The sequence below is a fragment of the Panicum hallii genome, chromosome 4 (genome assembly GCF_002211085.1).
Source record: "Panicum hallii strain FIL2 chromosome 4, PHallii_v3.1, whole genome shotgun sequence".
NCBI classification, from domain to species: Eukaryota; Viridiplantae; Streptophyta; class Magnoliopsida; order Poales; family Poaceae; genus Panicum; species Panicum hallii.
This window is the reverse complement of record NC_038045.1, coordinates 31,818,148-31,845,554: the sequence shown is the minus strand read 5'-3', so window position 1 is coordinate 31,845,554 and position 27,407 is coordinate 31,818,148. Positions and strand designations below refer to the sequence as shown.

The 27,407-nt window shown below is 44.2% G+C and overlaps 1 protein-coding gene across 1 annotated transcript in view; it reads right to left on the bottom strand.

The window, feature by feature from the left end:
• Positions 1-327: 327 nt before the first annotated feature.
• Positions 328-27,407, bottom strand: part of LOC112890440 (vegetative cell wall protein gp1-like) — a 63,099-nt gene continuing 36,019 nt past the window's right edge. The window contains exons 2-3 of the mRNA XM_025957330.1: positions 8,393-8,724; positions 328-1,044 (exon numbers count right to left, since the gene is read on the bottom strand). Of these exons, the coding sequence (XP_025813115.1) occupies positions 328-1,044; positions 8,393-8,724 (1,049 nt within the window). The remainder of the gene's footprint in view (positions 1,045-8,392; positions 8,725-27,407) is intronic.

Genomic DNA, 27,407 nt, shown 5'->3' with positions numbered 1-27,407 from the left:
ATGATGTAAAATATGATGGTGACTGTATCTCTGGACTCACCTTCGTGTGAGGTAACCTTATTTGATCCTGTGTATCGGTGGTTTATCGGGACGTTACCCGACAGGCCAAGGGATTATACCGTTTGACGCACGTTGGAGCCCTCGGATGTGGACTCGCGTACTTGAGCCGGTATAATTCAGGTTGGTTCTGCCACATTTACGATTTATATACTATTTTCTATGAATTTTTAAAGCTTTAAACAATTAGGTCCATAAAAGACTATACCTATGAGTCTATGACAGTGCAGAAAACCCCCTGGACTTGTTCCAATTGGTGCACGAGGTCCATCACCTGCATTTGGAGTAGAGGAGGCGCTTGGGGGGGGGGGCTCGGTTCCACGGGAGGAAGCCAAAAGGGGAACTTCGGCATTGGGGGGCGGAGCTCAGGGGCGCGCGCCGATCCGGATGCGGCTGGGCCAGTGGCCTCGACCCAAGGAGGGCCACCGGCGATTTGGATGTAGGGGAAATGGCGGCGGTGTGGAGGCAAAGCGAGGCGTGCATGGCCTGCGCGGCGAGGGAGCCCGGGAAGGCGGGGCCCACAGACGGCGGGTGGTGATGCTCGAAGGAGGACGGCTGCTGGGGCTGGAGCTTCCGTCGGTAGACCATCGTGGTGAGGTTGGGGCGGTGCTGCGGTGGCGACATCGGCCGTGGCGTCGAAGGAGAGCGGCGCGTAGGTGGCCTCGGGGAGGAGATGGAGGGGAGCAGCGGGTGCAGGGAGGTGAAGGGGATGGGGACGGAGAGCGACTTGAGCCGTCCGTAGAGGCGGAGGGAGATGGCGTGGGGGCAAGCGGCGGCGGAGGCAATGAGGATGAGGTCGGTAGCACGGCGAGCGGGCAGAGAGCCCGGTGTCGTGCGCGGGGTGGAGACGAGCCCGTGGTGCGGGAAGAAGATAAGGCCACGCGGAGGATGGGGCGATGGAGGGGCAGCACAGCTGCCTGCGGAAGAATTCAAGGCGCGTGGAGTTTTGCAGCAGGAGGTGGCGAGGGCGTCCGGAACAGCGGCGGGCTGCAGAGCAGAAAAACAGAGCAGCGCCAGAGGAGGAAGAGAAAGGGAGTTTCTCAAGGACTTGTTTGTAATTTTAGAAAGTTGCAGGGACCTCTTGGTAAAGAAGAATTTAACCACTGTTCTAGAGCTCAAACAAAAATGTGACCAAAACAAAAGTTGTACAACTTTTCAAGCTCTACAACTTTTTTTTAGGGTTTGCACTCCAAAACTCATAATATGAAGTTTTGTTTTAAGACTTGGACTAAACTTGAATTTTATAAAATTTTTGTCCTTGTTAGGGTAAATTACATATAACATTGGACCTATTTGCAAGATGCTATGTAAGTCATGATTACTTACATTATTACCCTTTAGCCTCTAGTAATTTTCGAAAGTTACTTTTGTAAATCACCTATTTTGCATAAAAGGACTTGTACTTTTGTAAAATTACATAAATACCCTTATTTCACAACTTTACTCAAACTTTTACACAATTTAACACATACATTTCAAATGCAACTTTTGGATAAATATATATTTCTACAGGGGTAAAGTGAGAAAAACATGTTTGCAAAACCACCCTTCACTTATTTTGAAGTTAACTCCTATCCAATTACATTTGTAAGAACAACCCGAGTTTTTCCCTAATTACAAAAATACCCCCTTTTTACTTGCACTTTAAATTTTCAAAAGCTTCACATAAACACACATGAGCTTTACACTAACAAACACATACTTCACACTAACAAAATATATGTCTAACATTACAAGTACATGAACTGTCACAACCTTCCCCCCTAAAAAGAATCTCGTCCCGAGATTCAGGATGGAAGACTCTTAATAGAAGAGAAGCAAATCACCCATCAAAAGTAGCAGGAAACAATCACACCAGAGAAGATCGATGTTAATGGTAAAAGCCGTTAGAGTATGACGAGATCAGTATAACGAGAGCATGGATAGATTGTACATGGATGAGTTTAACGAGAGAAGAGAGAAAGGTGATCAAGTCCTCATAGAACTAAGATCACAACATGAGATCACAACATGAGGACGATAAATGTCGGCGACATTCATCACAAAACATACGGATAGCAAGTGAGAATGGTACGAGAGATTGATAAGTGATGTTTGAAATATTCCTGCTCAGAGTTTATTACCTGCATGATTTGGATTAAGTTGATTGCAAAACATGCCTATTTATACCGATGCAATCAAGGAATAATGACAAAAGGTTCCAACTCAAGGTGCAATGCTCGATATATATATCCATGAACGTGATGCACTGTTGTAATGTATGATTGCAATGATAGTGCAACATGTGGATGGAGGATTTCATGCATGACTGAAATGGTGCATATGACACAATGCAATTACCATGATGCAAGGATGACGATGCTTGCGATGTGTGCACGTAAGAAATGCATAAAATATGATGCATACCGTGATGAGTTGATGATGCACATGACTCACACCCTGCAACCGTTCTCTCGTAACTAACACCTGGGTAGTCCTATATCCTTGAGCGAAGATCAAAAGTTAGGACACTAGTAAGGTTGCATAAGAAGAGATTGCAGTGGGGTTACGTCACATATACCTAGACACCAGTGCGCCCCTAATGGCTCAATCATGTGGCTGCAGCGCACATGAGGCCTTAGGTTCCGACACGGCATCATGGTCATGTGATTAAATACCACCACAAAAGAGGAGTGACAACCCTGTAGTGTCAACAGCAACAAGATAGACTTAGGAAACCGAAGACAACCGGAGGTTGTACTGGAAGCACACCCGTTAGTCAGTCTACGGATTTTCGATGACGATGCAACACCATGCACTGATCAAAGATGGTATATGTTATGATGCATGACTTTTGCCGGGAGAATTGTATTCAAAAAGTAATTATTGTCATAAATCTTTTTAATTTATCCAAAATCATCTGAGCAATATTGAAGGTATAACTTTCAGAAGTTGCAACTAGATTAGCCAACAATATAAGGTATAACATCAGGAGAGGATAGATGGATCACTGAATGATGATTTGAAGGATTTGATGATAATTATCAAGGTTTAATCATCAAAGGAAAAGCTCAATGCTTCTGCCAAAATATATTCAAAGCAAGATCAAGGGTTTGATTTGGCTGTCAAGCTAAGATCGGCGATAAGGTTCAAACATGACCCAACCCACTTGATTCACAAAAGACTTTCTCAACTCTAAGTTAGCCTAGCAGATTACGTTGGCTCCTACAACACAAAGTCTAGGTAGGCATTCAGATACAAGCAACATATTTTAGTACAACAACGTAACAAGCAAGGCAATCAAATCAATCCAAGATGACATAATGCATGCACGTTCTATCATCCTTACAATCAAAAATAACTGCCAAGTAACCTTGGTCTTACGTGGTTAGTTACGGTGGCACAATATAAATACGTCTCTCCCTGTAATAGCTAGTCGATAAATCCTATTCGTCTTAACCTATTTTAACCGTGGTTAGCGTACCTGCAGAAAACCACAATTTGTATATACTGAACCTTTCATGCCAGCATGTCATGAAAGTGTTGCCAATCATTACTGTTTACTATAGAAACAGCATATGTACCATTACCGCCGTACAGACAACGTTAACATACGTCGTCGAAACAACGTATTCACGGGGGTACCGCAAAATGCGGGGGTATGAACAGCGATCGCCATACCCTGCGCCGAACCATATACTCCCAATATAATCAACCGAGGTTGGTATATTGGCAGCATCTCAAGTAAGCCACTGCTTGATAAACAGCGTTCGGTTCGCATCACCGACGGGAAGGCTAACTCCCCAGTTAGCTGAGGATCCTTACCTTCTTACCTCATCGTCGAAGGTGTCATTACAGAAAGTAAAGTTGGATTATGCATGAATTTAAGTTTTGGACAGAAAAGTAATGCTGGTAATTAGGGGTATATATATATATTATAGCCACCTCTATTTCCCTTATAAGCATTACCCTAGGGCTTTACGTACTAAGCACAATTCTTAACGAATCCAACGCGACTTTGCCAAACATCTTATTGATCAAACTTTTATACTGAAAGCATTTTTAATGTAAAATGTATCTCCAAACTAACCTTATAGCTCTGATACCAGCTGTGGCAGAACTAACCTGAATTATACCGGCTCAAGTACGTGAGTCCATTCCTGAGGGCTCCAACGTGCTTCAAACGGTATAATCCCTTGGCCTGTCGGGTGACGTCCCGATAAACCACCGAACACAGGATCAAATAAGGTTACCTCACACGAAGGTGAGTCCAGAGATACAGTCACCATCATATTTTACATCACAAGGAATTACATTACAAGAGTTCTAAAAGCAGTACGAAGTTTCAAACTTAGAGAAAACCTTACAAACTGTTAAAGTTATGATTTTTGGCAGCGGAAAACATACGCGATGATTTACAACACGTCGTCCAGACGGATGTCATGCTAAGCCCGGGCACGACATCACTTGATATCACCAAAGTTGGCCGGGAACGGATCCCATTCCACGGACCAACCATCTGGAAGAGCACAGGGCCGAGACAGGGAAGAGTAGGGTCTTCAAAGATTTTACCTGAAAAACATATAGCTAGCAAGACTGAGTATACTAATACTCAGCAAGGCTTACCCGTTTCATGGTATACATAGCCATGTAACTAGACTTATGAAGGCTTTTAGCTTTGGGTAGAGTTTTCAGCTGAACAGCATCAAAGAGTAGATCCTTAATGTCAACTTTTAGCTTTCAAGTTCTATATGATTATTCATTCTAGGTAGGCACCTATAGCTATTCATGCATGGTAGAAACTTTAGCCAAACATCATCTTTGATAATCATGAAATTTCTCTTGTTACTCTATGTGGTAAAGGGTTTAAGTAGTCTCAATCTTCGTGAGAAGCGGACGATTCCGAATCGAAGTCAACCTTGCAAGGTAAACCTAACTCACACGCTTGGAACACCAAAGGGTCGTTCCGAAGCAACTGTTTGCCTTTCATTCCGACTCGTGGATCAGAGCCACCACAAGCGACTGCAGGACATACGCACTTCCAAAGTGCAGGACGTACGCCTGTAGCACGACCACATGTCCGTACTCCTGGTTGCCCTTGCAACACGTATTCCTACACGTCGAATCAAGTAACCAGAAGAACCAAAATACGAGTGGTGGGAGGTATGTCCACTCCGCGGGCCGATTGGTTACTAGGCTTACCGCTTACCATATTTCGCTGCATGTGGCTAGTACTTTCAAACGCTTAACCCGCACTACCACACACTGCGACCTTATCAAGTTTACCAATACAGACAGGACATCATCTCAACCTTGATATCCAACAGAACTCCCGTCCGTCATCCTTATAGTAATAATAGGAATGTAAGCATTACAATTCCTATATCGCGCGAGTGATAGGGAATCACCCGACTTCTACCGGTCCTATTAGCATAGCAGCTATTCGGACTCAAGTTCTAGTGTTCAGTACATCGGTTCCTGGGATTATGCAACTAGGGTTCCAAGCAATTCCTAAGAACTTAATGCATAGAATTACATAAATAGATATAGATTGCAGTGTAATTAAATAGTGGGTTATGTCCGGGCTTGACTTTATTGGTGGGGCTGAAGTCAGTAAAGTTAAGATCTTCCGAACTTTGGTTCGGGACTTCAGTTAATCCCTTGGTGACATTCTCTTGGTCTTCAGGAATATCCTCTGCAGACTCCTGGGAGATCTCGTAGGTACCGTTTGTGGAAGTAGCCGTATCTAAATGCAATACAATATTATATTCAAAGCGTATATATAAAACTATCTTACTTCACAATAAAGTTACAATCTAGCACTCATCTAACATACTACTCACACAACAACCAGAAAGATCTGAATTAAACTTAGACAGAGCTTTAGGGGGACAACTAATTAAGAAGGGCTATATGTTGAAGACTATAACAGAGTCGATTGGATACAACAGAGGTTTAGTTGATAGATTTGGTAAAGAAGGGAGCTCTCTATACAGTTTTAGGAAATTTGCTGATTCCATTTCGGAAGAGAAATCGGCAGGAGTAGTTTCTGGATATGAGTAGAAAGGATTAGCCGATTTGGGTTCACTTGAGGTCAATCGGCTGATATGGAGAGGAACGTTGAAGGTATAGTACTTCAAGGACAGAAAAAGGAAGGATCTTGCCGATTGAATTATCAGCATGCCTTTGGTCTATCTAATTGGTTGGTGTATTGGTCTTGGCCTTAACCGATGAGGATGCATCAGGTTTAGCCGGTTGATGTGCTTTGGTTGTGCTTAACAGAGGCATGTCTAATGTGTTAGCTACTGATCTAGGGTTATGTACTTTGGTCTGGGTAGCCGATTGATAAGTGTATCAGTTTCTTGATTGATCGATGAAAACATCGATCACTTTAGCAGAGGGGTGATTCCTAAAGCAGCTGTGTCTTAACTGAGATGTGCTTAAGTGTTATCCTAGGTAACTAGGTGTGGTTGTATCGGCTTGATTACGTCAGCACAAAAACTGAGTGACATACAGCCGATGGGGTTATCTAAGTCGGACTTGTTACAACAACTAGGTGGAACAGAACACTACACTTGGTCTAGGCTGATGGAACCACAAATGCGGAACTAGACTGAAGAGAATGTAGTTGATAACCTTGTGCCGATAGATGTGTAGCCAAGGAAGGCATGTGGTGGGTAGGCATATAGCCGATGGGTGTCCTACAGACTCGTAGCCAAAAGGCATATGGCCGACAGGGTCATGCTTAACAAAAATCGGCAGAGCTAGCAGCCGATTGCTGAAGCATAGCACAATGGTGTATAGACTAAGCAGCTGATACACAAGGCATAACCAGGATCTTTATATAGAAAGGGGCTCTAACAAGATTGCAATCAAGACCAGAGCAAAGGCTTGAGCATCCATATGAATAAAAGGTTAACCAAACATCACAAAGAGTCTGCCATAAGGGCAGCACGTACATTAGGCATGGTGCACAATTTAACTTCGGTCAATCTATTGCAAGGGCTTTGGCTACCAAGAGCTAATTAAGTTTAGCGTCACACAACCAGTAGGTTAAATATAAATCAAATGTTTCATGTTCAGATTAGACATCTCGCATGCTTTAAAGTTGCACGACAAGTCTAATTAAGTTCGAACAAGCGACATAGGATACATATTACAATAACAAGCACACATGACTAAAAATAGCTTTAAGTGGTTCATAAATTATTCCAAGTCAAACATTATGACACAAGTGTCACAAGGTTTCAGGTATGTTAACTAAGTTGTACTGAGGTTACGAGCATACAAACAATATCATGCTTAAGCAATCAACTTTAAAGCATATGCTCAGAACCTGAGCAGCTACACAGAGACATTCGTTGTAACCCTAATTCCTGTTATAAGTATCCAACAAGGATAACATGACTTATTTAGGAACAAGAATCAGCTACTGAAATTAACAGGCAGGAAAGCACCTCTTAGCAACATTCAGAAAGAAAACTATATTTAAGGACCAAATAAATGCAATAACTTGGCATGCAGTAAGGATCTGGTAGCACAGGTTGATTTGCATGATAATACACCGATAAGGCGTGTAAAAATAATTTTACCTGCATTTATTGTCAACCTAAAGCATTTATTTTAGTCCCAACAAGACAAACTAAACAAAAATAGATTTACAAGCATGCACATAGCTTCTGGGCTCAAAATTTTTTTTATAGTAAACTAAACATGCAAAAGAGTAAGCTACTGCTTAAGTTTCATAAATTTTTGACTTCTAGCCCTGCAGATATTAAATAAGCAAGCTAAAACAAGCATTACTCATGATTAAATCAAAACATCATAAAAGCATTAAACAAATAGTAGATTAAAACTTTTTCCTAAGTTCTTCATGCTAAAATAAAGCTAACCCAACTGGTTTTACATTTATACCATATTTCTACTATTTGCTATGCATTTTCAAAGCTTATAACCACTTAAAATAGTATTTAAACTAGAGCAAAAGTTTTCTACTAACACATACAAAATTATACACATACTGCAAGGATATATTCACAAGGATTCCAAAACATCTTCATTTGATATTTTATGATTTATATACTATTTTCTATGAATTTTTAAAGCTTTAAACAATTAGGTCCATAAAAGACTATACCTATGAGTCTATCACAGTGCAGAAAACCCCCTGGACTTGTTCCAATTGGTGCACGAGGTCCATCACCTGCATTTGGAGCAGAGGAGGCGCTTGGGGGGGGGGGGCTCGGTTCCACGGGAGGAAGCCAAAAGGGGAACTTCGGCATTGGGGGGCGGAGCTCAGGGGCGCGCACTGATCCGGATGCGGCTGGGCCAGTGGCCTCGACCCAAGGAGGGCCACCGGCGATTTGGATGCAGGGGAAATGGCGGCGGCATGGAGGCAAAGCGAGGCGCGCATGGCCTGCGCGGCGAGGGAGCCCGGGGAGGCGGGGCCCACGGACGGCGGGTGGTGATGCTCGAAGGAGGATGGCTGCTGGGGCTGGAGCTTCCGTCGGTAGACCATCGTGGTGAGGTTGGGGCGGTGCTGCGGTGGCAACATCGGCCGCGGCGTTGAAGGAGAGCGGCGCGTAGGCGGCCTCGGGGAGGAGATGGAGGGGAGCAGCGGGTGCAGGGAGGCGACGGGGATGGGGACGGAGAGCGACTTGAGCCGTCCGTAGAGGCGGAGGGAGGTGGCTGTAACGCCCGCGTTTTTACCTTATCTAAATTACAGCACAAACCGCTCGCTAGAAAATATTCTTTCGTCAAGCTCGGATCGATCCTAAATCCTTACCGTCCGAACTCCTAATCGCCCAAAACATCTCTCGACCTTTCGCCGTCCGACATCCGAAATTGACCGCCATCCTTTCTCTTTTCCTCAACCCCCGCGACGTGCCACGTGCCCAACCCCGCACTCGCGACCGTCACCGCGAATCCCGCCGACGCATTTTCCCTCCCCGCGTGCTCGGCCTCGCGCTCGCGACCGCCGCCGTAAAATCCGCCGACGCCCCCCCACCTTTTTCCTTTTTCCCTATTCCCTTTTCCTTTCTCTTTTCTCTGTTCCTGTTTCCTGCTCCTCTCACCTCCCCTGCACGCGCAGCATGGCACCGAGCAGAGCTCAACGCCGGCCACCACCACCACCCCCCGCCCTTTGACGACTCCACAGGAGCCGCCTAACCCGGCCCTCCTCTGTGCGCGCCGTACCCCCCCTTGCCGCCTCGGTGCTCGTGCTTGCCCCGGCGTGCCGCGGCAGAGCAGTGCCGGCCGCCGCGCGTCGCCTCGCCACGGGCCGCCTCCCCCTGCGCCGCACGCCCCCAGGCCGCCCCTCCCCGCTACACGCCACCACCCGCCCTGCGCAGCGACGACCAGCGCCACCGGCCGCCCTGCGCAGCAGCAATCCCGCCCCCACCACCATTACTGGCCGCCCCAAGCTCGCCGGCCTCCACCGCGCCATCCTCCTCCCCGCCCCTTGCCGGCCTATAAGTACCCCCACGCCGCGCCCCGCCATCACCACAATCTTCCCCCGCAGCCCTAGCCCCTTCCCCGGCCCTGCACTGCTGCCGCCGCTAGGTCCTCCGCCCGCCGCCCCTGGCCCTCGTGGGCAGCCCGCCTCGCGCCACCCCGGCTCGTGGTGAGTGGTGGAACGGGTTCCCCTCGCTCCCCTCTCCGTGTAGCCCCTACCCCCGGCCGCCGCCGTGCCCTAGGGCCGCCGGGATTGGTGGCGCCACCGGCCCCTATCCCCTCCCCTGCTCCTGGTAACGGGAGGAGGAAGAAGGGCACATTTTCCCTGAACCCCCTGCCCCTTTTGCTTATCCCCTTAAGAGCCCCACTTTCCTTTAATCCCTTTTCCAAATAAAACCCCCCTACTAATTCTATTTAGGAAGTGAACCCCCCCTCCTATACAAAATAATTACGGATAGACCCCCGACCCTTTCCAGGGTACTCTAGGTATTTCCAGAAATCCTAATCAAGCCCTCCCGTTTCCAACAGTAATTACGAATAGGTCCTTGGACCCTTATCCCTTCCCTAAAACCCCGTTCGGCCTACCATTTCATGCGCCAAAAACCTTCCGTTTGCCCCGAAACTTTACCACGCCATTTCTAGCATAATGTCAGCCCTGCCATCAAGAAATCTCCCGAAAATCTTCCTTCTACCACAGTTTCTTAAGTTATTCCTGATTCGGGCTTGTAAATAAAACCTTTAATTCTTTTTCCTTATGGAATGTTTGTTTGTGTGCGCCGTAGATCACGAGGTGACCGAGGGAGAACCCGTCGACGAGCAGTACCGCGAGCAAGAGTCCGAGAACTAGTGCCGTGAGCCCGAACCTGAAGGACAGTACCTCGATCAGGACTTCCCGGAAGGCTTTGTGAATGGCAAGTCCAATCCCGTCCTTTGATGCATATTTATCCCAGTTTTATAAATACAACCTATTAGCATGTTTTATAAAATGCATCGTTTTATTGCAAGACATGGTTGGATAGCCACCCCTTGATTGATATGACCACTCCTTGATGGCCTAGGATTTGCTTCGCTAGATGTTACCTACCGCTAAAGATGCTTATTACCTGTCATCCCCTTAATTGTATATTTCAAACCATGACCACAAGCGCTTTACCAAAAATAAGGGCACAAGGGTTTTTAAAGGATAAAATGGGGTTTTGAGAAAATAAAAGCAAGACATAATCTGACGAGATGGACGGCGTTTTCTGTGTGAAATGCCACTAGTCTGCTTGTACCTTTGTGGTTGAGCATGAACGGGAGATGTCCGTCTGGTCAATATAAGGATGAACTGAGGTGTCATCTTGCCTAACCCAATTATCGTACAACCACTCGACCGTTGTGTGGGCAACGGCTTAGCATGAACCCCACTAGTTGTTCTACTAGCCAAAAAGGAGAGCGGGTGAGCAACGGGAGACTATGGAGAAGGAATACGATCTGTGTGAGTTATATTCTGGTTATGACTTTGTTGATGGGTCATTAACCACATGGTAGCTTCCGTGTTGGCTAGTTAGATTCAGCTAAGGTGGGTAATGGCTTTGTTAGGATCCGCCGCGACATTAAGGTGTTCGTAGCGCGGTACCCTACTTGTGGGTAAAGTGTACAACCTCTGCAGAGTGTAAAACCTATTCGAATAGCCGTGTCCACGGTATTGGACGCGTTACGGCATGGTCACTTCAATAGATGTTTCGGGATGATTGGTTTTGTGGCGTGAGTTGTTTTGAATGTACTCGGCAGTTGCGCAGTAAGCTACTGTGGACGCCGAGTCCAATGTCACTAAAACTTGGATCCTTTGTATAGGATCAACCCTACTCATGATTCGATTACTATAATAATGTTTTGAGAAAGTGCTTTTGATAAATAAACCCTTGCATACGTAAAATCTTGCTTTATCGCAAATAAACCCCAACCCCACCCTTGATATAACCGTGCATGATCTCTGTTATCACCCCCCCTTCCGTGGGTGTGGTTGGACTTGTTGAGTACCTTTGTACTCACCCTATATATATTTGTGGTTTTCTCAGAGGAAGATCCGGACTACGTGATTGGAAACGACGAATAAGGGTTGTGTCCGCGCCCAACTTTGCCTGTGGTGTTGGCCCTCCGCAAGATGCTCCTGCTAGCGTGTTACTCTGAGCCCGAGCTGGATCCCACGTGGGTCATGCTTTGGTGTATTACCATAGCTATTTTATTACTAGTTATCATTTGTATCGAGTGCCCGCCTCCTCAGAGGTTTGTACGGTAATGTACCATCTGATGTAATAAATGTGTATCAGCCTCCTGGGACTGATTGTTATATCACATTTAAGTCACCTCGAATGAGGGGACGCTTCAGTGGCGTGGGGGCAAGCGGCGGCGGAGGCAGTGAGGATGAGGTGCGGTAGCACGGCGAGCGGGTAGAGGGCCCGATGTCGTGCGCGGGGTGGAGACGAGCCCGTGGCGCGGGAAGAAGATAAGTCCGTGATTGCACCCCATGACATCATGGTGTAGAGGATCACGAAGGACCTCGGGTGTCACACCCGGTTTTAAGGACAAAACCGAATGCATAACTATATGTATGCCAAGATCAAGTTCCATACATATAGTGACTTCATCACTGAATAATCAGCAATAGTATTGCGAAAAGAGAATTAAAAGACTATAAAGATTATCAGAGTTATATAGCTTATCTTGGAAACAAAGACTCCAAACTTCACAGGCAATCGACCGGGGGTTGCGTAGGCCTAGAACTCAGCATCATCTTCAAAAGACTTCACATTACTTTCTCGTCTGAGCCGCAATTATAACAAGTGTGAGTACACGTATGGTTGGTACTCGGCAAGTGTTGGGAACTAAATGACATAAGGGCCAAAAGCATGGAAAGGCTGACTGACTTACTGCGATATGCAATTTTAGTTGGTCATGTTATATTAGCACCTAATTACTAAGGTATAATTTCATACCAACCCACATTAAAAGAAATAGAAGAGATATAGCAGAAGCATAACCACAACCATAAATATGGTCCATAATTTAATTCATCTTCAAGTTCAATTATCATGTCAGGGTCCGAGCCACTCTTAACTGTGAGCAATGCTGATATATCAATTTTTACTATGCAGAGGTTGTACACATTACCCACAATTCGTGTCTCCCAATTTGCCCGAGGTAGCTAGCCTCTTAAGCACTTCCGAGGTGAGTGGCAAGGGATTCACTACGAGGCCTTTACAAAGATTCCCTAACTTATGACAATCTGCTAAGGGTTCAAGTCAAAGCGGTCATAACTCTCCCTAATGAGGCAGATGCCTTAACCAGGACCATATCATACCCTCAAGAGGACCGAGCTACACCCCGACGATGTAACCCCTCTTGACCTTTCGGTAAGATCATCATAAGTTAGTGTTTCTAATTAATCAGCCAAGACCAGAGCCCTATAGTATTGTGGTTGCACTGTTTTCCTGGGTGGTTCTCCATATTAACATATGATCTTGTGATTAACAACACAAAGAGCATGAACACGGATAAAATAGGTGTCACATCATCATTGTTGTCATCATGGTTTTATATAATTCCCAAACCAGAACCAGTTATATCAACTAAGCAATAGCTACCCAACATAAGGGTAAAACCTAGGTTAACAAGGAATGATCATAAAGATTAGGCATATCCTTAATTAGGTTCCATCAAAATTAGGACACATGCATGCATATAGGAAAAGTTATATTTATTGTAATTATTAGGATAAAAGAATGCTCAAGGAAATACTTGCCTTTCTTTTAGAGAATAGATGCTCAGAGTCTTCAACTCTTGTTCTTAAAACTCTAAATCTTGAAAGCTCTTGGATCGCGCTCCTTCTAACATCACACAAGCATTGGGCCCAAGCATACAAGCAAGCAAACAAACAAGAACAAGAACAGATACACCAAACAAAAGAAAAGCTTTGAAGAGCATAAAAAAGGATAGGGCTCATTGCTATGGTTAAGAGGACGCAAGAAAAACGAAAAATGGAGCTAGGGTTGAAAAGAAACAACTATCGGAAGATTTATGTTATTTAAATTTAGAAAACTAATGTAAAAGATATTCAAAAGAGAATATCCCTAATTATAATTAACTAATATTATATTTGCATTTATAAAGATGAGGTACAACTTAGTCAAATTTTATATATAATTATTTATGTACAAATTATTCAAATTAAACAGTTAATTAGAAAAGAAACTGGTGAGAGCATCTAAACGTTGAACTTTATGGTTTGTGTTGAACTAAACAAATTATAACTAAAACACATTTAAGTTGATATTAATCAAATTAACAATAATCAAGAAAACTGGAGTAAAGACTTAATTGGATTTTAATTAGAAAAACTAGATGAGAGGATATTAATCAAATTAAATCTATTTTTAATTTTAAAAATAGGAACTATGGTACAATAACACTACTAAACGATAGCTTTGGGCTTTAGAAGACTAACAAAAAAAGAATGGATCGAAATGGATCTAAAACACGGAAACTACGCATTTAACAAGGTTGTAGGGACCTATACGTAATTAACTATAGATTTTAGGGGCTAGCAGAGATGGTCTGCAAGACACCGAAAATAGTTCTCGCAAATAAAGAAAAGTTTAGGGTTAGATCTGAAAAAGAACACGGGTGGGGCTAGATTGAAAAGATGCAATAGATCTAGGGGGTTTTCTGCAAAGTTTCACAAGACACAGAAAAATACACGATAATTACAGATTTCTTTGGGGACTGAATTGCAAAAGCTTCACAGCACAGCCATGGTGGCCGGTGGCTACTGTTGGCCGAATTCCTAGCATTCTAGGGCATGGGAGATCGCGAGGAGCAGGGCAAATGAAAGAGGACGACGAGGGGATTCGATTCCATACCTTACTTACCACGGGGATGCATCGTGGTGGTTGAATTTCGCTAGAGAAGAGGGCGGCGGCGGCTCTGTTCCTGGGCGGTGCTTCTGTTCATGGCGATGGTGCTGGGCAGGGGCGGCGCAGTAGGAGGCGGCCAGGTGGAAGGACACGGCGCAAGGGGAAAGGTAGGGCCATGGCACACACGGGCCAATGGCACTGGTGGCGGCGGTGCTGCAGTAGAGGCGTACGCAAGGAGCGATGGCGCTCCTGGTGGCGCACGAACTCGGGCTAGCAGGGTGCAGGGGTGGCACAGCCTCAGGAGGAAGGGCTGGCGCGGTGATGCAAGGGGACTGGCGTGCGGCGTAGGGGCACGCGGGGGAGGGCGACGCTCCTGGTGGCGGTGCACGGGTTCAGGTAGCAAGGGTGGCTTGCACGGGGAGGGCGTGGCACGGCTGCAAGAACTTGGGCTGGCGGAACTCATGGTGGCAACGCACGGCTCAGGAAGCATAGGGCCGAGGGCGCTTTAGGAGGTGCAGGGCGACACGGCGCTCTGGTGGTGGCGCACGGCTGCTGCAGGGGGTAGGGGAAGGGCGACTGCGTCTCTCTAGTGCAGGGGCGTCGCGGCAACAGGAGGAAGAGCTGCGCGGCTGCAGCAGCAGTAGGCGGCGACGCGGGGGAGAGGGGCAACAGGGGCGCAGGGGCTAGGGCACAGGGAGAAAGGGATGTCGCAGGGGGCTGAGGGATTATCAAGCAGGGGCAAGGTGGTGCATCGGGCTGGGACTTGTCCTTGTGTCCAGATTGCCCACGGGAGAAACGAGATTGGGCTGACTAGCGGGCCCCATAGGTTAGCGAGCAAAGAGAGGAAGGAAGAGGTAATGGAAAGAGGAAACGAGAATGGCTGAGCGAGTTCAGTTTTGGGCCGAAATAGGTTCGGGTGAGGGCCAAACATGAAAATGAGCTGACAGTGCTGGTTGAACATGAACGAGTTATTCAAAAGCGTGAAAAAGAGAAGGGAGAGATCAGGCCGAGTCGTTGGTAGTTACGACAGCGGAGCACCATCGAAAAAGAATGCTGAAATCGAGATACGGTTCCATTTCAAGCAAGGTTTGATTGAGAAGAAAGGTTAGGAGATGGGTACCATGATGGGGCATCTTAGGGAGTCGAAGAGGACAGAGTTAAAAGGATGGACAACAAAGAAATAGCTCGATCCGACTACGAGATAAGGAAAGAAAGAAAGAAAGAAAGGGCAAACGGAAAGGCTTCTAGATAACTCCAGCTTGGCGAAGATCGACGGCGCGTGGCGGTCAGGTAGCTTTCATGAGCTATTAAGCTTCGGAAAGGAAAGGCAAAAGGCGAAAACATGGATGTTCACTTCGGTACCTCAAGGAGAAGCTTTTGATTTACTTTTTATTGTCAAAACGCGATAGATGACGAGATTACGGCGGTGGCCGAGCTCAACAGCACGGTTCTATGGTCTTGGGGTGAATTGGACCAAAAATGAATTAAGTCCAGCTTGAGATGAAAACAAAAATAATCCATTTTCCAGAACATATTTCCAAGCTTAAAATTAATCTAGAAAAGTCCAGATAAATCTTTTAAACCATGAAAAATATATCTAGAAGGATCTCAAAAATTCTGAGGAAAACTCTGGAGATAATTTGGGACACGAGGAATCCAAATAAAATATTTGGGACTCATGAAAAAGATTTTAGAGCCTTCCAAAAAAATTTGTGACTTTTTAGAATGTGTTCATCTATCAATAGGGTTTTCCAGAGTATTTTCTAGAATTTTTTGGAGCCTTCCAAAAAAATAAGAACATATTTCCAAGCTTAAAATTAATCTAGAAAAGTCCAGAAAAATTCTAGAAAATTCTCTGGAAAACCCTATTGATAGATGAACACATTCTAAAATATACTCACATCCTAAAATTAAATATTTTAGGATGTGACATTCAACATTCTTGATGTAGGCATTCTCATCTTATCTTCGAGTCTGGCACAACATGCACTTCTTTGTTGTAACACCTGTGAGTCCAATGTAGTCTTCAGTTGCTCTGGCTTGACTTCTTGTAGTACACCATTATTTCTATTCGTTGTGTGGGGCACAAGGTCAGACAATCTAACGTTTGAAACAAGAGGAGAGGAGAAAAAAATCCATTTGGAATAGAAGACAAGGGGATTTCCAAAGTGGATGCAAGGTAACCAATGCTAATAAGGGTACAAGTGGATAAGGAAATTGTGAGATGTAAGAGCAATGGAAAGGAGGGGATAAAAGAAAAGGATACAGAGTTAGATAAAAGCAACATCAAGAATGAGATAAATGAAGAAAGACTACGAATAAACAACAACAGGGTCAAGGATATGGTAAAAATGACTTTTATATCATAATAGATCTTAGAAAACGACCATTGCTATCTAGGCTGGCGTCCTACGGTCGACACAGCTCTGATACTACCTCTGACACACCCGGTTTTAAGGACAAAATCGAATGCATAACTATATGTATGCTAGGATCAAGTTCCATACATATAGTGACTTTATTAGTGAATAATTGTGGCAGAACCAACCTGAATTATACCGGCTCAAGTACGCGAGTCCACTTCCGAGGGCTCCAACGTGCTTCAAATGGTATAATCCCTTGGCCTGTCGGATAACGTCCCGATAAACCACCGATACACAGGATCAAATAAGGTTACCTCACACGAAGGTGAGTCCAGAGATACAATCACCAACACATTTTATATTACAGACACTTACATTATAAAAGTTTGCAGAGTAACATAAGTACTAGAGTGCTAAAAGTTATTACAAACCATTTAAAACATTCAAGTTTGTAGCAGCGGAATTCAAAGTACGATAACTATACACGTCGCTAGTATCAACATCATGCTAAGCCCGAGCATGACATTACTCGTTAGGATCGGTGTTGGCCGGGGACGATTCCCACTCCACGGACCAACCATCAGGCAAAGCAGAAGGCCAAGGCATAAGGTAAGCAGGTCCTTCAGAGACATTACCTGAAACAAAAGTATATAGCAAGGCTGAGTATACTAATACTCAGCAAGGCTTACCCGGGGTTGGGTATACTTAGCCCATAACTAGACCATGCAGGCTTTGCAAAAGTTCTGGGTTTAGTTTTTGCTAAAAAGCAATAAAGAGTAGGTCCTTAATTTATATTTTAGCTTTTAGATTCTAATTCTTTTAACCATTCTAGGTAAGCACCTATAACTATTTCAATCATGGTACAATTCTTTAACCAAACATCAATTGTGATAATCATAACGTTGCTCTTATTACTCTATGTGGTAAAAGAGATAAGCAGTCTCAATCTTCGTGAGAGGCGGACGATTCTGAATCGAATTTTAACCCTTGCAAGGTAAACCTAACTCACACGCTTGGAACACCAACAGGTCATTCCGAAGCAACCGTTTGCCTTTCATTCCGGGTCGTGGAACAAAGCCACCACAAGCGACTGCTGGACTATACGCACATCCAATGTGCAGGACATACGTCTGTAGCGCGACTACATGACCGTATTCCTATCTGTCCTGCAGAACATACTCTCACAGTCGGTGCGTGTAAACATAAAATAAAAGTCGAGTGGTGGGGGACGAGTCCACTTGCCGGGCCGATTGGTTACTAGGCTTACCGCTTACCATATTTCACGGCATGTGGCTAGTACTTTCAAACGCTTAACTGCCACTACCACACACTGCGACCTTAACCAAATTCATCAACACAGACGGGGTACCACTTCTTTCCATGAAACTGCACATAACCCCGTCCGTCATCCTTATAGTGATTGCAGGAATGAAGGTAATCAATTCCTATATCGCGCGAGTGACAGGAAATCACTCGACTTCTACCGGTCCTATTAGCATAGCACTAGTCGGACTCAGGTTCTAATGTTCAGTACATTGGTTCCTAGAAATATGCATCTAGGGTTCCATTACAACTCCTAGACTTAATGCATAAATATAGATAAATAAGCATAGGTTGCAATGTAAAGAAAATAATGGGATATGTCCGGAGCTTGCCTTCACTGGCAGGGTTGGGGTCAGAGGTATTAATAAATTCTTCCGAACTCGGGTTCGGAGCTTCAGTTAATTCTTCAGTGATGTTCCCGGCGGCTTCAGAGATGTCCACTTCAGGCTCTGGGAGTATCTGATAGTCACCGTCAGCGAGGAACGTCGAGTCTACATGTAATCAAAGGATGCAGCTTAGGAAATGCATAAATCTAGATTCTACTTCACAATAAAGTTGCAATCCAATACATTCAATATTACACACCAGCAAACAACGCAATTCCCTCACTGGCAGCCATTTATCGAGTATTGATGAAATTATTTATCTACATTAAGCAACATGGTTAATTACCCCAAACCTTTATCTAACTCTCTGAACTAGTATGGTTGATTATTTTAAATAGACACACTAATCCCACTTAAAAGTTCTATTGAACTTAGGGGTTTTACACATGATCTTGAGTTGATAACTGGTGGTTATGCTATACTATTCAAGAACAAAGCTTCCAATTATTTTCATAATTTTTCATGAAATAAAAGCTGGTATAATTAATTATCTTTAGAAACAACCAAAAATTCATAACTTGGGTTATGACCTTTTATTAATCCTAATATTTTTAGCAGATATTACACATTCAAAAAGGAAGCTATGATAAAAATTTCGGATACAAACATCAACAGAAACACCCTTAATTAACAATTTAAGTATTTCATCAACATATAACAAAAAGAACTCGAAATCTAAGAAAATGAACAGTAAAGTACTCGAGATTTTTACACAGAGCTATACATAGCACATACAATCTAAGTTCCAAATTTCAGCTATAACACATGCCTACAACATGAGATACAATTAAAACACTTATTTTCTAATATTTAATCTACATCAGAAAATATACCCCTACAGCTCAAACTTCCTAAATAAAAGTAGTCGAATTTTACTTAAGGATTCCAACAAAATTGGTTTGGCATTTTTCTGAATTTTCTGTGATTTACTACGATTTTTCAAAGTTTCAGCCAAAGATTTCAAAAAGGTCCAGCGCGATTCTGTTCAACTGAGTCAGGGTCTGTGCAGATAGGTCCCTGGAACTATTCCTATTGTTGTATGGGATCCCTGGTCGCGATTTTTGGAACAGAGAGAGCTCAGGGAGTTCGATTCCGGTGATGGGGTGCTTCCCGGAGGCGAGGGATAGGTGGGGGAGCATGAGGGACACGAGGGCTACCTTTGGATGCGCTCGGTTGACGCCGGGGTGGCTGGAGGAAGGCCAACGATGGTGACAGTAACTTGCCAATGGTGGCAGTGGTGCTCCGGCGAGCTCCGGTGAGCGGGGTCGATGGGGAACAGGTGGAGGAGCTTCAAGGGCCTGGGGGCAAGCGATTTTGGGGGTCAGCTCGAGAGGAGAGAGACCGGAGGGGCGAGCTCGGCGTGGGGTGGTTGAGCAGCAACAATGGAGGGCAACGGTGGTTTCTGGTAGTGCGACCGTGAGCTAGAACCGGCCTTTTATAGGCTGTAGAGATAGAGGAGAGTGGAAAGGGCGCAATGCCACGGCCCTGGGTGGCTGCGTTGACGCGGTGAGCGGCGAGCAGAAATGTCGGCGAGACCGGCGGCAATGGCAGTACCACAGGCAACGTGACACTCGGCGAGGGGGCCAGCAAGAAGAGCTAGAGCGGTGCTCGGGTTAGGGTTGACGCGTGGGGCAGCTAGGAGCTGGAGGTGGAGCCGGGGAGCGGCCGAGGCTCAGCACATGGTCGGGGAAGCGGCGCTGACACCGGCGGCAGGGGTGCAGCGGGCGGAGCAGAGGAGTTGCCAGAGGAGGAAGAAGAGAGGAGGAGGTCCGAGGGGCTTCGTTGGAAATTGCAAAAACTTCAGGGACTGCACTGTAAATAGAAATTTCCCATTGATCCAAAGCTCAAATGAGAAAATGGTCAAAAAGGAAGTTGTAGAACTTTTCAAAACCTATAACTTTGCTTTAGGGCTCAAGTTCAAAAACCTAAAGTACAAAGTTTTATTGCACCATTTTGCACTCAAAATAAACTTCACATAAAACTTGTCCTAGTAAAGTAATTTTTATGAACTCTTGGGCTTATCTGCAAGCATTTAATGCTGATCATGATGACATTCACTTTTTCACTTTGACCCTCGGTAATTTTTTGGAAAATTACTTTATGTTCCAACTAATTTACATAAAAGGGTTTGTATTTTCATAAATTTACACAAATATCCTTATTCTCATAACTTTATTGGATTTTCACACAATTTCACACATACCACATATTATTTTTATTGGTTTGAGCTATTTGACACCTAGGGTGTCACAACCTTCCCCCCTAAAAGGAATCTCGTCCCGAGATTACAGGAATGAGATGATACCAAGGAATTTCTGAGAAAGTTTGGGAAGTTCCTCTGGAGATAGTCTTCAGTTTTCCAGGTAGCTTCTTCTTCTGTATGATGATTCCACTGGATTTTAAACATTTTGACCGTTGCTCTTCTGGTACTTCTTTCCTTGGTATCCAAGATTCTGATTGGAAGTTCTTTATAGGAAAGGTCGGGCTCGATATCAATACTTTGTATATCAACGATTTCGGTAGGAACACGAATACATTTCTTGAGTTGAGATACATGGAAGATGTTATGAATGGCTGCTATTTGAGGAGGAAGTTGAAGTTGGTAGGCTACAGGTCCACAAATTTCAAGAATTTCAAAAGGACCAATGTAGCGAGGAGCAAGTTTGCCCTTGATACCAAAACGTTGAACACCTCGAGTAGGAGATACTCGCATGTATACAAAATCACCTACTTCAAACTGTATTGGTTTTCTCCTTTTGTCTGCATAGCTCTTTTGTCTTGATTGAGCTGTTTTAAGATTATCCCGAATGATCTTTACTTTTTCTTCTGCTTCCTTAACAAGATCCGGTCCAAAGATTTCGCATTCACCAATCTGAGACCAATTCAAAGGGGTTCTGCATTGACGACCATATAAGGCTTCAAAAGGAGCCATTCTGATACTTGACTGATAACTGTTATTATAGGAGAATTCTGCCAGAGCTAAGCACTTGTCCCAATGCTTGTCGTACTGGATTACACAAGCCCGAAGCATATCTTCTAGAATTTGGTTGATTCTTTCTGTTTGCCCATCTGTCTGCGGATGATATGCGGAGCTTCGGATTAACTTGGTTCCAAGAGTTTGTTGAAACTGTTCCCAGAAACGGGCAACAAACTGTGCTCCACGATCAGAGATGATCGTTTTAGGTATCCCATGGAGACGAACGATCTGGTCTAGATATATTTCTGCATACTTCTTAGCAGTATAAGTGGTATGCACTGGAAGAAAATGAGCGGTCTTGGTTAACCTATCCACAATTACCCAAATAGAATCATGCCTTTGAGAAGTATTGGGTAAACCTACGATAAAGTCCATACTGATATCCTCCCATTTCCAAGAAGGAATAGACAAAGGTTGTAATGTACCGGAAGTCCTTAAATGACTGGCCTTAACTCTCTGGCAAACATCACACTCAGAAACGTATTTTGCTATCTCCCTTCTCATACGAGTCCACCAAAAATTCCGTTTCAAGTCTTGGTACATTTTCGTACTGCCCGGATGCATAGCAAATTTAGATAGATGAGCTTCATCCATTATTTGCTTGCGAAGCTGATGGTTCTTGGGTACAACTATACGTTCCTTAAACCATAGAATTCCTTTAGAATCTTCTTGGAAACATTTATACTTCTCTTCTCCTTGGGCTAATTGTTGCTTGATCATTTTAACTCCTTTATCGTGTTGTTGTACCATCACAATACTATCCTGGAGTATAGGCTCAATGGCTACATGATTTAAACTTCCTTGAGGAACAATTTCCAGATTAAGCTTACGCATTTCCCAACAAAGAGTTTTGCTAAAAACTTCTACTGATAAGCAATGACAATGTGACTTGCGGCTAAGTGCATCCGCAACCACATTGGCTTTACCTGGATGGTAGTGGACTTCAAGATCATAATCCTTTATAAGTTCCAACCAACGTCTCTGCCTCATGTTCAAATCTGCTTGTGTAAAGATATACTTTAAGCTCTTATGATCCGTATAAATATTGCACTTAGTACCCATAAGATGGTGTCTCCAAAGTTTAAGTGCATGTATTACGGCTGCAAGCTCAAGGTCATGAGTTGGATAATTCTGCTCATGTGTTCGAAGTGCTCTAGAGGCATATGCAATCACACGGTTATCCTACATAAGTACACACCCTAGTCCAGTGCCTGATGCATCACAATAAACATCAAAAGGTCTTGATGTATCTGGCTGAGCTAAGACTGGAGCAGTGGTAAGGTGTGCTCTTAAAGTATGGAAAGCTTCTGCACACTTCTCATTCTAGGAGAATTCCACTCCTTTCTTTAACAACTCTGTCATGGGCTTAGCTATTCGAGAGAAATCTGGAATAAAACGACGATAGTAGCCAGCAAGACCGAGGAAACTGCGGATTTGATGGACCGAAGTAGGGGGTTTCCAATCCATCACTTCTTGAACTTTACTAGGGTCAACAGATATACCATCCTTGGAGATGGTATGACCTAAGAATTTGACAGTGTCAAGCCAAAATTCACATTTAGAAAATTTGGCATACAAACGGTGATCTCGGAGACGTTGAAGAACAACATGAAGATGTTTAGCATGATCTTCAAAAGTTTTGGAATAGATCAGAATATCGTCGATAAAAACCACGACGAATTTATCAAGTTCCGGCATGAAGACAGAGTTCATGAGATACATAAAATATGCCGGTGCATTGGTAAGACCAAAGGACATAACCAGATATTCATAGAGTCCATATCTGGTGGAGAAAGCTGTTTTCGGAATATCACTTGGTCTAATTTTTATTTGATGATAACCGGAGCGAAGGTCAATCTTGGAAAATATCTTGGCTCCGGCTAACTAATCAAACAGGATATCAATGCGGGGAAGAGGGTACTTATTCTTGATAGTAACCGCATTGAGGGGACGATAGTCAACACATAGTCTGAGACTATTATCCTTTTTCTTGACGAACAAGGCAGGGCATCCCCAAGGTGAAGCACTTGGGCGAATATAACCCTTATCAAGAAGTTCCTGAAGTTGTAGTTTTAACTCTGCCAATTCATTGGGTGGCATCCGATAAGGTCTCTTAGAAATAGGGGCTGTGCCAGGTTGTAGTTCTATAACAAACTCAACCTCTCTATCTGGGGGCATTCCTGGTAACTCATCTGGAAATACATCTGGATATTCACATACAACAGGAATATCCTCAAACTTGATTCCCGCTGTAGTATACACACAAGATTTGCTATATTCCGGTGATGGAAGATGAAGGATGGTATGTCCATATTCTGGGGAATTTATTTCAACCACTCGAGAAAAGATATCTAAAGATACTCGATGTCTGGACATCCAATCCATACCTAGAAGAATATCCATCCCTTCTAGATTTAATGCAATTAAGGCTGTCCTTATTAAAGTGCTACCCATCTGGATTGGTACATCTCTACAAATTTTATTTGATGCAATTCTACCTCCAGGGGTTGTTATCATATAAGTTCCATTGGTGGGGTAGAAATCCAAACCTATTTTGGTCCCAAACCTTGTACTGATAAAACTATGGGTTGCACCAGAATCAAAAAGTATAATAGCAGGGTGATGGTGTAGAGTGAATGTACCCGTCATCACTGGTGCACCTTCTGGAAGTTCCGATAGAGTGGTGAAATTCACCCTTCCTTGACGGACTTGCATAACCTGCCTCTTGCCTTTATTCTTGGAGTTGGAGTTGGAAGCCTGTCCAGGGAATGTCCTCTTGGGTTGGGGGCAGTCTTTAACAAAATGTGCCGGACTACCGCAGTTGAAACATCGATTGATGTTATTTCCTTGATTAGACTGCGGAAGGTTCGGCCTTGGACCAACTGGTCGTTGCTGCTGCTGCTGAGGTTGAGGCACTGGTGGCCTATTATAGCAGGGCTGCTGAGGAGGCCTAGCTACCCATCTACCTGCGGGAGCATTTCTAGGCGGAGCTCGGGATGTCGGGTTTTGAACTAACCGATACCTCGAAGGTTGTGCATTCGAGTGTCCAGTAGATACTTTTTGCTTCTTCTCAGCACGATGTGCCGAGATACAGTCCTCTTGGGTAATGGCCATATTGACCAACTCATTGAAATTGTTAGCCTTGACCAAATTCAAGCGCTCCTTTAGCTTAGTGTTCAATCCATGATGGAAACGATCTTTCTTCTTGATGTCTGTGTCAGCATGGTAGCCTGCATACTGGCATAAATGATTGAAGGCTTGTGCATATTGGAGTATCGTGTTGTTCCCTTGAGTCAATGCCAAAAATTCATTGAGCTTCCGCTCAATGAGTCCTTCCGGGATATGGTGCGCTCTGAAGGCTGTCTTAAATTCTTCCCAATTGACAACATGTCCATCTGGCTGCATTGCATAGTAATTGTCCCACCAAATGCGAGCGTTACCCCGAAGCTGCTGGGCTGCAAAGAGAGTCTTGTTTGCTTCGGAGCATGGGACGGAAAGTAATGCAAACTTGGACTCGATAGTACGGAGCCATGCATCTGCATCAAGAGGTTCTTCCGTCTTATGAAAGAGTGGGGGCTGCGTACTAAAGAAATCCTGATATCCAGCTGATGGATGCTCCTCACGTCCACGTTGAGGAGAACGGAACTGATGTTGCTGGGCTTGCACCAGCATGTTTAGGAGTTCAGTCTGACGGGCCATTACTTCCGCTAGATTTGGTGGTGGCGGAGGTGGTTGTTGTGAACCACTAGCTTGTTCCTGTCTGAATCCTTCCGGAGTTCCGCGCGTAGCGCCAACCATCTGAAATATAGAAGTTATCCATGAGCATTCGCCAATACTTGCTTCTAATTTCAGAAATCATATCATAGCATATACTAGCACAGTGTAGAGTAATAACTCCAAATTTCAAGGGTTAACTCCAGTAACTCAAATTTACATCACCAACTGAAACTTATTCCATATTACACCACAAGGTTTCAAACCAGACCGTACATAGGTTTGCCACATATTCTACAACAAGTGGCTCGCACATCATCCAACTACTTACTCCTATGTCACACTATAACACACTTTCTACATATAGGATGTCATCAACTCAAACGAGTCTAGAGGTCATCGAGGTTGCCCACGGAGGACTGACTACCGGAGGAATTATGGTAAGGACTAAGAACAGGATCTCCATGTTCAGAGTCAATCTTAGAGACTCCTTCGACTTCTTCAGGGTCTTCTTCTTCATCATCTTCCGGTTCATTGGCAGCAGGTTGCTCTGGTTGCTCATGATGCATGTTGATGTGGTCAATAGCTTGGCCCAAATTAAGGTTGAGCTCATGAACTTGCTCTTGGAGGAAGTCAATAACAGTATCACGCTGAGTAATGAGGGCATCACTCTCAACAATCTGTTCTTCTCGATGCTGTATAGTTTCTTCGCGCTGAGTAATATCTTCTTCCTTGGCAGTGATAGTAGCTTGGAGTGCCTCAATCTGCGTGTTCTGTCGGCCAACCTGATTATGATACCTTTGGGCTATGTTGGTCAAGCGATAGATACCGTGCTGCTGAAGCGTCTGATAGCGGTACTGTGCACTCATGAATCGGACGGCAGTACGTAGAGTCTCTCCAGCCAGAGTTCCCAATAAATGGTCACAGTATGTCACTCTGAAAGTCCATTCAGGGTCACGAGAATCCATTGCAGGAAATAAGCCGATAGGATATCCTGCAACTTCCTCAGGATGTTGATCACAAAAAATGTGAATAGCTTCTATAGCTGCTGCTTCAAAAGTGTCCGCAAGACGATGACCAATCACATTTACTTCAATAGGTGACCACAGAGATAAGGTAGGATGTGGAGGAATAGTCATTTTCACCCGGCAACGGGGAACATCTTCTTCATCATACTCTACTCCATCATAAGGTGGAGGCTCGGTGTAGCCAAACACCTGAAGAGATTCCCACAAAAGACGAGGAAAGCCCTCCCAATGCAAGGCATTGGTATGAGCGTGTCCCTGCGGAATCCCAAAAGAACCTTGGAGGCTCAGCCATCTGAAACAAGGATTCAAATGGTGAGATTATAAGTTTTCAACCATACTCCTTGAGAAGACTGCGAAAAAAATGTGAGTTAGCTTGATAGATTGATTGGAATGTAGCTATCCTCACAGGGTAAAGGAAACAAGATGACCTACCCTGATAACAGCAGAATCTGAAGATTGAAAGATTGTTCTAGATCTTGTGAATCAAACGATAAAGGTAGAAACATTAACCTTAAAGCTGTCAAAAACTAATATTTCAAATTGTACTGTTTACTAACACACTCCAGATATCCCTAAATTATCAACCCATGTCACTCATTCAATCAAAGCAGGAATATGCATGCACGTGCTACACGTCCTCACATTCAAAATAACTTCCAAAATACTTGGACTTATGCGAGTAGTTCCGGTGGCACAATATATTCGTCTCTCCCTATAATAGCTAGTCGGATATCCTTACTCGTCTTAACCTATTTAATCGTGGTTAGTGTACCTGCAGAAAACCCAATGAATATATGAACCTTTCATGCCAGCACTCATGAAAGCGTCCCAACATTACTGTTCACTATAGAAACAGCATTGTACAATTACCGCTGTACAGACAACGTTAACATATCGTCATCGAAACAACGTATTCACGGAATATCGCAAAATGCGGGGGTATTGCTGTTCATACCCTGCTAACTAACCATATTACTCCCAATATCATCAACCTAAGTTGATATATTGGCAGCATCTCAAGTAGGCCACTGCTTGAGAAACAGCGTTCGGTTCGCATCACCGACGGGAAGGCTAACTCCCCAGTTAGCTGAGGATCCTTACCTTCTTACCTTTTCCCATCGAAGATGTCGTTACAAATGTAAAGTTGGGTTGTGCATGAATTTAAGTTTTGACAGAAATGTAGTGCTGGAATTAGAGTGATATACATATATTTATAGCCACCTATACTTCCC